General features: G+C 39.0%; 1 protein-coding gene across 5 annotated transcripts in view; it reads right to left on the bottom strand.

Moving 5' to 3' along the window:
- PLEKHG4B (pleckstrin homology and RhoGEF domain containing G4B) overlaps window positions 1-13,418 on the bottom strand; it is a 200,442-nt gene that overhangs the window by 63,023 nt on the left and 124,001 nt on the right. For all 5 annotated transcript variants that reach the window (XM_073332597.1, XM_073332598.1, XM_073332600.1 and 2 more), the window contains 3 exons: window positions 10,840-11,043; window positions 10,275-10,398; window positions 293-386 (listed from right to left, as the gene is read on the bottom strand). In XM_073332597.1, coding sequence (XP_073188698.1) covers window positions 293-386; window positions 10,275-10,398; window positions 10,840-11,043 — 422 coding nt within the window. The remainder of the gene's footprint in view (window positions 1-292; window positions 387-10,274; window positions 10,399-10,839; window positions 11,044-13,418) is intronic.

The following is a 13,418-nucleotide window of genomic DNA, read 5'->3' as shown; positions in this document are numbered from 1 at the left end:
TCAACTGATCCTTTGATGATCCTATTGTGTATCACAAATTAATTTTTTCATGTGCTGAATGGAGAAATTAACTCGGAAAGGAAAGAACTACAACTGGCATTAAGTTCAACGCTGTAAGCTCTTTGGGACAGGAAGCATCTTTTGATTGTCTGTGAGCACAGCACCCAGAAAAACAACACCCCAGGACCTGATTAGGGGCCTCTAGGTGCTACCACAATACAAACAAACAACATTTTTTAAAAATACTAAGATTTTATTTTGTGCTCTTAAACAATGCACCATAAGCACTTACCTGTAACGCTGTGAAAGCTTTGAAAAGACCAGGACTAGGCTGGCACTTACGAGCATCCACTAAAATAACGAGCCCCAGATCACGTACTTCCTTCCTAGAAACAGAAAGGCAGATATTTCCTAAGCTGCGTTTCCTCTTGATAAAAGTATTCGCTAAATATTTATAAAATTGTATCCAAACAAACAGATTGATGATTGGGCCATCTAGAACAAATATATTTTATTTCCAGTCACAAATAAAGCAGCAGACAGTATATTATGCAGAAAATTATTATGGGCAGGTCAGCCCCTCCTATTAAAAAATCTGTTGTAGGAGCTCAGGGGTGGGAAAACTTGTGATTCCTTCTCAGAGTTTTCTCCAGATCATACCGTCAGGGTTGAACAATTTGCTGTTGGGTTGTCTCTAGATTTCTTGTGGCCCTTCCCATTCTCCTGCCAGCATAGCCCCCTCTCCAGTTGTTCACTGTATTTAGAACTCTGCCCCCTCCACCCACCAATGCCTTAAAAGCGGAGTTTCCCCTGTACGGAATGGCTGTTTGGTTAAGATAATACAGCCACAGTAGATATCCTCCAGGTTTACGGGGGGCGGGGGCAGGGAGGAGTAACAATGTACCTAGACAATGGTCCCCCATCCATGTCCAGATCTCTATCCCTGGAGAAGGCTCTCTGTGAGTCTGGAGATAGGGCTGGTGGTGTCAGCCAAGTAGTTGGGGTCACTTTTCTCATGAAAATGTGTAGATTTCTGTGGGGAGGGCTCTCTCTGTATAAGGTCTGAGGGTGGGGAAAATGATCTGTAACTGTAATACTAAGTTGAAATGAGTTCACACTCATGAAAAACTAATTGCATGGCAGACTGATGCCTTGTGCTGGAGTGTCAAATGGTAATATCCCTATTTTTCAGATAGACTGGTGTAACTGAAATGCTTTCTCTAATATGAGGGTTTTATCATCTAGATGTAAACATTTATTCTAAGTTAAACATTGTAGGAGTTGCATGGCTTTGGGGAAAATTATTAGATCCGTAAAAAGTTTTAGCATTAAATGAGAAGGCAAAAAGGAGGTACGATTCCCAATACATTTGTGCTCTTACAATCCAACTTTTCAGTTAGTCAAGATTATAGACTCTATGACTCGGATTTTAAAACACATTTTCAACAAATTTGGGTGCCTGATTTCCTCTATGCTACTTTGAAAATCCCAGCCCATAACACTAGCAAATGACACTGCTATTTTCAGGGGAAACTACAGTATTGGGGACTATTCTAAGGCCTAACTGCACTCGCTTTAAGGGTGAAATTCACCCCTCTGCTGAGACAAACTGCACAGGATTTGACCTCTCAGATGTTACACACGTGAAATATGTTGTTTCAAATTTTGTTTAAAAGCTGTTTTATCATCCTCCAGGCTCATCTTTACATGCTGTAATTATATAATCTAAATATGAGGTTACATATATTTACACGAAGTATAAACAGCAATTACCTTTAAAGGCATTAATGACATATACACACAATGAACAACTAAACATTACTTTAAAAAGCCAGGGCCATTCCAAGGCAAACATTACTTTCAAAGAATGTCAGGGTTGTGAAGCAAGTTCAGAAGAAAAAAAAAAAAAAAGAATTACACTATTAAACATTAAGGCACCCTCACTGCAATGTGAGTGGGTACAACCATCAGACATTAATTTATTATGCCCTGTAGTGGGGAAGTGCAGATTTTGGGCTCAATCTAGCTTCCATTTAAGCCAATAGCAAACTTCCCATTCACTTTAATAGGAGTCCTAATTTCCCCCCATGCAAAAACATCTTATAGATGTGAATAGAAAATTATATCCGTTCTGCAGTTCCCTTCTTCCACCATCCTGAGAGAAAGAAAAGCATTCTCTATTACATTCTACAGGTTTTACAATTAGTTCTGTAGAACCTTACTGGTTTTGTCCCTATGAAATTCTATATGACTTTTCCGTAAGAGGTAAGAGCTAGATTGCCCAATTAGGCACTGTGACGTTATCTGATTAAAATATGACCATGTAGATCATTGTTGCTACCACTGGTACATAATTGCAACAAATCTTTTACAATGTACGTTAAGAAAGGTGTCTATGGAAAGGGTATGATCTGCTGAATATGATTACGCTATTTTTATGCATGAATCATTTTTGTATTTGAAGTTATGAGTATTGGCTCTATATCTGGATTTCAAATGTTTGCTCTTGGGGTAATGCCCACAAGGTATTTAGTCTTAGCTCACAATGGACCAAGGGAGATGCCTATCTATACTTAATGGACTTTCCTGCTATGACTAAGCGAAAGCATGCATGGACATGTGACTTGCCTATGTGACCCCAAACACCATCTTTTACCTGTAATTTTCCACTGTGAGAACATTGGGAATCCCTTCAATTGGCATAAGCTATAGAAGGCCCTGGAAACATCTCCATTTTGCCTCTTTCTTACTCAAGCCTCTTTCCTGCTCATACCTCTGGACTATGGACTTATTTATACTAATGAGAGCATTCTAACTAAGGGACTGAGGACCTTCCAATGATTTGCAAGCAACCAGAGACTTGCCTTAAGCCAGCAGTTTATTCCATCACTGCTTCAAGCCTGAACCAAGAACTTTGCAATTGTTGTATGTATTTGATTCCTTTACCCAATTTTAACTCTCACCTTTCTTTCTTTTTATAACTAAACCTTTAGATATTAGATTCTAAAAGATTGGCAGCAGTGTGATTATTGGGTAAGATCTGAGTTATATATTGACCTGGCTGTGTGGCTGGTCCTTTGGGATCAGAAGAACCTTTTATTTGATTAAATTGGCTTTTAATGAACCATTCATCTTTAAGTCTAGTGTTTTTGGCAGCAATACAAGGACTGGAATGCCTAAGGAAACTACTTTTCTGACTTCTTGTTAGCCAGTGTGGTGAAAGATAAGTTTACTTTTGTTGCTGCTTTGGTATATTTTATGGGCGAATAACCACCAGTTTTGGGGGGTGTCCGCCTTATTTCTCAGCAGTTTGTCCTGAATTTCTATTCTCAGTTGTGACCCACAAAGGCATGGTTACAGGCACCACCCAAGCAGAGGGTGCTGCAGAGCCACACAGCTAGAAGAAGTGGTGGGGAAAGGACTGTGACTCAAGGCCTGATCCAAAACCCACTGAATCAACAAAAAGACTTCCAATGACTTCACTGGGCTTTTGGCTCAGAGCCAAAAAATGGTACAACCCCCGCTTAAGTTCCCTGGCATACAGGGGAATACACCACAATGGATCTGGCACGGTGTGGGGTCAAAGTTGAGCGGGGTCATGGTCCTCTAGGGGGTAAGGTATGGCCCTGGGAGCAAAAAGAGGCAGCAATCTCTTGGCTTCCGTGAGCACTGCAACTGCATCTATCCCTGCTCTTTGTCCCCTTCACATACAAACCTGGAACAGTATGGCCCTAACTGTACTTTTCTTTAGTTTTTGAGTCTGTAGAGTTTGATACAAAATTTGTGAATTAGAAACAAAAGGGTTTGTTACACAGAAAAATTAATTTCTCTGGAGTTATGTGCCGAAGTAGACTTTCTTGGAAGTGGAGAGACATTTTTCTGCAGTGGTAGATAAACATAGGCCAAGACTATAACATGGTTCAAAAAAGAACTAGATAAATTCATGGAGGATAGGTCCAGCAATGGCCAGGGATGGTGTCCCTAATCTCTGTTTGCCAGAAGCTGTGAATGGGTTACAAGGGATGGATCACTTGACAATTACCTGTTTTGTTCATTCCCTCTGGGGCACCTGGCATTGGCTACTGCTGGGAGACAGAATACTGGGCTAGATGGACCTTTGGTCTGACCCAGTATGGCCATTCTTATACTAGACTAGATTCTCATCTGCACCCAAACAAAGAAAATGATTCTGGGTCGCGGATCGTGGAATTTATTCTGTAATGACCTGGTTCCCTCAGGGCTGCTCTAAACTAGACCAACTGGTGAGAGCTCCAGGGGACTTCTTAGCCAACTGAGGACTCCTTTAAACCAGGAAATTTCAGCTGGACATGTCAGTCAGCTATCCAGCCTCTTTGGTACAGCAATATATGGCTTATTTCTGGCCCGCTGCATTTGCCAAAAATGCCACTGCTTTGATTTAGGGTATGACAGGGCCCTTGATACACTTGTGGAAGTTGTGTGAAGACCACTGGTCAGTAGTACTGTATTTTTAAAACTATACAAAAAAATATCAACATCCTCCAATACCTGAGTTATGACACTCATGTATCTACTAATTCATGGGGAATTCTTTTAAAAGTATTTTGAGCAGAACTATTTGTCCAACATTGGGCAGAAAGACAATTATATCACAGGATTATATTTTATATTTGGAATGCTTTGATGTTTAATTCAAGCCACGTAGGTTTTTTTTATTTTATATTAACTTTTGGAAACTTTTCAAAATTCTCACTATTTAAATAGTACTTTTAAAAGCACCTTTACTATGTTTATTAGAATGTATAAAGGCACAGAACAAGACCTACAAGATAGGAAAATTGGCAACATTTTATATATCCGGCCAATTTTTCAATCATGCTCGGTTTTTGTCGTGCAAATAAAACTGTACACAAAGTTCTCCATAAGTTACAGTACTGTTTGAATTTGCACCCTCTATTCTATACCTGTGTGCATGCGCAGAGGAAGCAGACTTTAAATTTGGTCCATTACTTATAAACTTAGATATAATTTCTTAGATATAATTTCATCTGTTTCCCCATATTAAAAAATGGTGTCACAATTATAAGAGCTCTCTGAAATTATTTTAATAATTTTTTTCATTGAAAAATGGTCTTTTTTCAAATATAAAAGATTTACTGAAAAACTTGATTTCTTCATTTATATTTTTCATTACTTTTTGGTCAATTTTTTAAAAACAAAACCATCACATTTTTTATTCACTGAAAACCAGGTTTGTGATACAAACATTTTTATTTAAATTTTCAGTGAAAATTTAATTAAACAATTTTAGAAAACAAATTGAAAAAAATGGATCCATTTGAACCTGTAAAACAAAAAAACCCTTCAAAATGTTGAATTTTTAAGTGATTTTTTAAAACCAGTTACACTGACTATGATAGAATTAAGGCTCCAATCCTGCGAACGCTTACACATGAGTAACTTCACATCTTTGAGTCGTCACACTTGTGGTGTTAGTGAGTTCAGCTGGGATCTCCTGGGATCGGCCACGCTTGGGAACCCCCCCAAGCAATCCCTCTTTTTATGGGTTTTTCCATGGGAGCAAACGATTTGAGCCAACATGATTTCTCAGTTGATACAAATTTGAGGAAATACTGCAAATGTGTTCCTCATGCGCTGTACTGCGTGAATGTAATGAAAAATACATCTTATGTTTTGCAGTTCTGCACAGAGGAAAGTGAAAGAGACAATTCAGTAAGTTCTGCTTGTCCATTCCAGAGGTTATTCCCCATTATGGAAAGCAGGAGCCTTATTTATTTAAGTTCCTTTTGTAAAATCTCCAAATGTCATGACAGTAATTTGTACCTAACAGCACCACATTTCCTACCCAATTTAAACCTTTATTCACTTGGATTCTACAGCTGCTATTGACTAAAATATGCTTTTTGATGAAAATGGAATAGAAAAAAACCCCCTACTTTATGAGATTTTCATATACGAAACTCACTATCTGCAGTGTACAGGAATTGGCTTGCATCCCTTTAAATAATATGTGAACCCTCTCGGGTATGTCTACACTACATCAGGGACTGAGCCTCCCAGCCTGAGTAACAAACTTATGCTAGTGCTCTGAAAATAGCTGTGTAGATGGGGCTTTGACACTGGGGCTTGGGCTCTCAAGGCCCCACCTCCTGGCCCCCAGGCTTGAGGGCCCAAGCTCCAGCCCGAATTGCAATGTCAAAGCTCTGTCTACACAGCTATTTTTAGCACGCTAGCATGAGTGCCACCATCGCAAATCTATGGCTTAGGCTGGGAAGCTCGCTTCCAGGTGCAGTATAGACATACCCCTAAGGACCCTCATGGTCTTATTTTTTTCCTAAGGATAATGAAGTCTGTGCAGTTTTCCTCATGTTTTGATATCCCATGTTTCCCCGTACTTTGTGAACTCATTCAAATTCAGAGATATAAAGATGACTGAATTTACATAAAAACTCTGGCTTCACAGTACTAGGAACAGCATTCATATTTTACAATATATAACAGGACAGAGTCTGAGAGCACCGTGCAAAGAACTTAATTCTCATATTTGTGATAAAAGTAGATAATATAATGAAGAATGCCAAGTACCTCATTTTCTCCTTTTGCTTTGAAACACTGCTGAAATCAGTACACATCCTTTCCTTGGGACTTTTGGGTGATTTCCAATATTTTACAGTTTGGAGATATCTGAGTTTAGAGGTGACAGATGAACTCCTGATCCGTGTCCATTTAGACCACTGCTCTAGGGGACAGTCTTCAAAAGGAGTCTGTTGCATCACTGAACATCCCTGTTACCTGACCATTGGAGTGGGACTGACACTAGCCTCACAGGAGGCCTGCCTGGTTCCCACTAGCAGAGGAGAGCAAGAAATTAAAAAGGGGGAATATGTAGCCTGAGAGGCAAGAATAGGCTAATGGGCTATTATCCACACTAAAGTATACATTCTATACACTGAGTAGACCACAATACCCGAAGATACCAAACAAAGACTAAAGAAAAGCAGAAAAAAAACCCCTCTATAACTATTCTTATTAAAACCAACGAAAATATCCATAGGTCAAACTGTAGATCTGTGATATCAAAGATTAAAGTAGTCAAATTATAGAAACACTGAAAGCAGCTGCAGGAAACACACTCCACAAATAACTTCAGAAGTCATTGAAATGTTTCCTGGTACAGGATTGCACCCTGCATTCTTTTCACAAAATAAATGTAATCAGTGTTATACATGAAGCATCAAATTTGCAAAGCAGTCTCACCCTGATCTCTGTAAATTGCATGCACAGTTTCATAAACACACAGCAAATCACTTTTTATCTAAATGATTTGTGCATACAAAATTGAGGACAGAAATTTAGAGACCTTTTCCTATTTATAGAAAACAACAGGGAACACTAAAAGGAAATTGAATGAGTAATAAACAAAGGTAAATGCAAAGAATAAGTCCAACAGGGTTCCCAAATTGTAACTCCTCATTTCCATGGATGGGGATATTATCCTATACATTTATTCCAGGCAGGGAATCAACCTATACATTCCAGTTCTAATACATTTTTCACTGCTATGAGCTATACACATTCTAATAAATATAGATACAATTTCTAAGGCCCAGATTTAGGAAAACATTCCTGTTCTCTACAGCACTTAAGCACATTTGTAACTTGAAGTCAATGAGACTTAACAACATGCTTAAAAAGAAAAAGAGAACTTGTGGCACCTTAGAGACTAACAAATTTATTTGAGCATAAGCTTTCGTGAGCTACAGCTCACTTCATCGGATGCATGCCTAAAGTTATACATGCACTTATGTGCTTTTCTGAAGCAGGGCCTAATTGCATACAAGGGAACTTTTCATTAATAAAAACAAAAAATTGTTTAGCACCATCCTTTTGAATGTCTATCCAAACTGGGCTGACCCTCCAAGCATTTTGATGCTCTGCCATTCCCAACAGTGAAAATGGCATTGTTAAATTTATGTGACACAGAAGAACTCAACTAATTTCAACAACAGACATGACTTCCAGTTTATTCTAACAAAATGTATTTGTTTCACTGACAAGTTTTGTTATACTTGAAACTTATCAAAACATCCAAAGCTACTAAGTATTAACAGAAATTTTTTTTGTTAACTTTAACTTAAAGGAAAATTGAAAAGAAGTAACATAGATATTCAAATACACTCTCAGTGCATAAAATCTCTTAAAAAATAAGTGCAAACATAAAATATCACACTGCATATTCGACAAACAAATTTAACACAGCTACATAATCAGCACGCAGCCTCAACCTATTCACCAGAAACTTTTCTAAACCCATATCCCCTTACCTGTGTGCATTTCACATATAAACTGTGAAATCTCACAAAATACACAGATAACAGAACCAATCGCACACCATCCTCAGTTCAGTTGCCTGTTATTACCTAGAGACCCCAATATTTTGCCTTTTCCCCTCGCTATACAGAGCAGAGACGTGATCCTTCCACATCCTACCTACCCACAATGATCAAGGGACGGCAACCTATCACATATTAATCTCCATATACAGTCCAGAAATAACCCCCTTTCCAATGGCACAAAAGACCAAGGTACCCCACCCACCCTTTCTTTACAGAATGAAAAATCTCATTATACCTTCCCTATTCACTCTCCCATTGTTGAGTCAGATACAGATACTTTCCAGATACAGACCATATGCCCATCTTCATCTACATCATTGAACACACACAGGCCACAGATCTCAAAGCTCTTCAGGTATCTGGCTCCCCACCCCACCCCACTGCCTCTCCCTCACCTTCAAGACTGAAGAGTTGCACAATATTCCTGGCTCCTGCTCCTCTCCTTCTAACTGAAGGCTTAGGAAATTTCAGGATCAGGATCACTAGGTGCCCTGACCTCATACTGCCTTGCACAACTTATGGGACATTTCTTACTAATGGGAAAGCTTTGAAATGCCATCAGTTCCTCAGGATCCCTGTCCTGTGAAGTGGAGGGGTGATACACAGGGGTCCCTTTCCTTTATTCAGTATCCCTTAGGCCATGTGGACTTTATAACGTGTGCATCACTATACAAAACAACACCAATTTTTGTAAATAAGTCTTTTAAAAAGTTATTTTAAATAGTGTTAAGTCCTAGATTTTAATGGTATTTTATTATATGTAAAGTCTGAAATTTTACAGTCAAGCTGCCTTTACCTAGAGGGACTTCAAAAAGCAGTTATTTTGTGTGAAATTTTTAAAAGTGCACTTTTAAGCCTCTGTCATCTATTAATGGCTTGACAAATATCCTTCAAACTTAAATAATTTCTACGTACCCTGAAATTAAATCCCCAAACCTCTCCTCGTGTGAAAACCTATAAAGGGAGTGAATATAGGGACTAGAACGGAAACCTGGCTGCAACCTTAACTAGCGAGCTGCTACTGGAGTCTGTCCATAGTAGGGTAATATTTAAGGACCCTCAACTCAAAAACATTGTCATTGTTGTACTTTGGTGAATAAAACCACTGTGTACTTTGGCGTAACGAAAACCATTGCTGCAAACAGAATCATCATCATTACTAGATTAACCACACAAGGCTGGACTAGATCTCCAATCCTGTAGGTCCAAATACACAAGCCTCTAGTACCCGAGATGAAAGAAAACCAATATAAAATATCACAGTGCACTATGAAAGAACCAGTCTGATGTGCCTAATTTTCAACCAGCCACCAGAGGGCAAACTGTTCCAACACACTAGCCATCACAATTAGACACCTAAGTAGTTAATTTTGTCCAAAAATATAATTTTGTTCAAATACAGCTTTCTGCAAGGACTTTTAAGGATATTTAAATATGCAGATATTTGATAGGATAGTAAGAAGTTAGTTTTGAGCCAGAAGGACACAACGGTACGTTAGACAAACTACGTCAAATAACGAGAGTTATTTAATGGCAATAAAACAAACCGCAGCAGCAGCACAGCCAAGTAAAGCTGGCAATTTTCATCCAAACCAACTTTCCTAGCCAAAATCTTTGAGTAGCTAAAAATGACCGTTTATAATGGAACCTGGTTGCAAACTTAAGCCCTGATTCTGCAATTTACACAGGTCTGTGATGCTTGCAGAGACCCACACAACTTCAATGGGGCTCTGCATGAATACAGCAGCCCACCAGGGCATTATAAATTGCAGTACTGGGGCCTTAACTAATAACCGGCTGTTACTGCTCTATAATAAGCCCTCTGTGATTGCAACATCTGTGTCACCTGAAAAATGACCAGCCCACCTCTCTTCATACCTGGGAATGCTATAGAAATACATCAGAAGACGAACAAGCTCTGTACTTGTGGAATGTTCACTTGACCAGATGGTATTTCTTGTGCAGACTTGCACCACTGCTCTGCCACCCCGGTCTCGGCTTCCTAACCAAATAAAACACACAAAGAAAAGCCATTGAAGAAGCATGACTGAGAACGAGTGATTTAGAAGTGTGTGTGTTTGGAAAATGACAATGCAGAAACTCTTAAAAGTGAAAATCGTAGTGATTTTCCATCCCCTGCATTTACCTTATTATACTGATTGTGATCACAAAATTTCTTAATCAGTGTGAAGATCATTCCTACATATTTAAGTTCCTACTGGTGATTTTGATGGGCAAGATCTCTAGCTGGTATAAATTGGCTTGGCTCCATTGAATGGAGTTGTCAATTTATACCATCTGACCCATATATCTTCTAAAAATAACTTTCTGTGGCAATCAATTTATCTTGTCTATCTTTAAGAGATCTGTGCATATTATACTATGCATGTGTGTGTTTATGTTTCATTTATCATCAGGAACATTGTTATCTGTAATAACATACCACATAGAGAAATGACTCCAGACTGCAGTAATTCCTGGTTGATTTCAAGTAATTGGTTTGGTAATCTGTGACAAAGGTCTCCAGCATTTGTAGACAGCAGCTCACTCTCACAATGGAATAGCTCAGGAGATGCATTTGTAATTGTGCTATGCTCACCCTGGAAACTGTTTCTTGAGTCTATTACTGTTGAGTGCTGCAGAAAATCTGGCCAAATGAAAGACAACTGGTTAAAATTTTTGCTTTTCTGTGTATTTGAAAATTGCTCTTTAGGCAGCTTCCTATCAACATGTAAAATTAGCATATATTTGAAAATGAGCATATATAAACAGAACAGAAACCATATATAGATTACATTAAAAATAAATTAAAAGAACATTACAGTTGTAAAGTTAAACTCTCAGAAGTCAGGAAATTCCAGAATGAAGGTTGCCCATCGGACCTGTGCATATGCATGATTCAGTCTAATTATATGAGCAAAAAGAAAAGGAGTACTTGTGGCACCTGAGAGACTAACAGATTTATTTGAGCATAAGCTTTCATGGGCTAAAGCCCACTTCATCAGAGTATTTTCTCCACAGGACGCTGCTACTCTCAGTGCACAAGAATCATTCTGCTCCTCTCCCAGCTTGTTCCTGGCTCCAGTCTGTTCCTATCCTCCCCAGGCTCCTAGGTTTGTTCCCCTTCTGCTCTTATTCCTCACGTCCGGTTCCAGTCTCTGTCCCCACACCCACCACAGCTCCAGCCCCCCTACTATACTCTTCACCCACAAACATTCAAGTCAGGCTATTCCTCCTTCTAGTTCCTCCAGCACTAGTGGCCCCTGGCAGTCATGAGAAGCAATTGCAGGGAAAGTCCCTTGGCTGGAGCATACAAGCTCTGTGGGATGTTGCATGAGCACTCAAATTGAGTAGGAGATGTATGCTCAGTAAGGATGGAATAATCAAAGAATAAAGCTGCTAGCATCTAATAAACTTGCACTGAGCATGTGAGAACTGAGATTTTCAGAGGTTTATAGTTTGGCTAATTTGGAGCAAAATTTCACAGGGATGGCAAAAGGCATATCACTGACATGATGGTGACCACCTCTACCAAATTTCAAGTCACTGCTTTGACACATGGAGGTGCTACAGCTTGTTATAATATTTTATATATACAATATGTTATAATAATTTTGTTAATGAATATGGACAAAACAATGTATTTTGCCTAATTTTGTTCTTGGGAATAGCGAAACTGCGTTAGCTGAAACATCTGGAAAAAAAAATCAGCCTGAGGCAGAAACCCACCATGGGAAATTTCAGCCCAAACAGTTACAATTTGGCAATGTTATAAGCAACCAGAAACAGGGTTTTAAATTGGTGACCCTTCACTATAGGCGTAGCTACCATGTCTGCCTATGCTAAAGCTTGCATATTAAACTGAATGAAAAACACTGGGATTAATGTCATATTAAGTTTGCAAAACAAAGCACCCAGAGGTCTGGAAATTTCAATCTCAACTCTGCTATGTTGTGCTTATGCCTTCAAATATGATCAGGGCTTAATTTGCACCAAGGTTTGCCAGGGCTGAACCCCGAGACCTCTAGGCTTGGCAGTTCATAGCCCTGGCACCTCTGGGCTTGCTGTATCAGTTATGAAAGTAAAAAACTTGCTTGAGCCCCGGCACATAATTGCTTGAGTCCAGGCACCTCCTTCATCACAGATTAAGCACTGAATATGGTCTCTCTTTATATAATTATAAACTATTGTTAATATTATAGAAGCAGTGATAGCAAGTCCATAGCCAAACCTGCATTCAGATTTTTTTTTTAAAACATAGAGCAGGACTAAAGCCCCTGCAATTAACTGCATTTTCCATGTCATTTTTAAAGAAAATATTTACAGACTTATGCAGAGCAAATATTTTTAAATGAACCCTGATTGAAATGGTCCGGAGCATCTTGCTATTTTTGGCTCTCTGTGGCTAAAGAACCTCAATCACCAAGCTTCTCGCACACACATAAATGTAGTTCCTATAACCTCTCACAGATAACATTAAACATTTGAAAAGTGGTAGAACACAAAGTTACTCCCTTAATTCATCATTCCTTTATGTGGCTCCATAAAGAAAAGCCAATGGAAATGGCCAGGATCAACTAATTACTTCTTTCCTCTGAGGGTGCCCAGTCTGCACTGAGGCTGGGATCACTTGCAGGCAAGCTGAGGTTTGTCTTGTCAGCCTAGTTTGGCTGCCATTTTCCACCTAAACATGCCTCTTTCCATTTTACAGTCTTTAACAGCAACAGGGAGCAAGCAGGAGGGAAATTTACAGCCATATTGGGTTGACACACCCCACTTGCATTGCACCTCAGCAGCTGAAGTAATATACTACAGTGATGGGGGGAGGCATATAAATAAATAGAGTACATTAGATAGTAAGGAGACACTGGATCGGATTAACTTCTTCCAGTTTAGTAGGCAGGAGAACCACCCTGATGATGCATATTCTTATGTGTAAATAAATATACACAAATACACAGACAGAAGGGAAAGACGAGAAAAGAAAGATGGAAGAAAAATTCCTTGGATGACATCGCACAT

Source organism: Lepidochelys kempii, chromosome 2 (genome assembly GCF_965140265.1).
Source record: "Lepidochelys kempii isolate rLepKem1 chromosome 2, rLepKem1.hap2, whole genome shotgun sequence".
NCBI classification, from domain to species: Eukaryota; Metazoa; Chordata; order Testudines; family Cheloniidae; genus Lepidochelys; species Lepidochelys kempii.
Note: the sequence above shows the minus strand (reverse complement) of the source record. Positions and strands in the feature narration are given on the sequence as shown.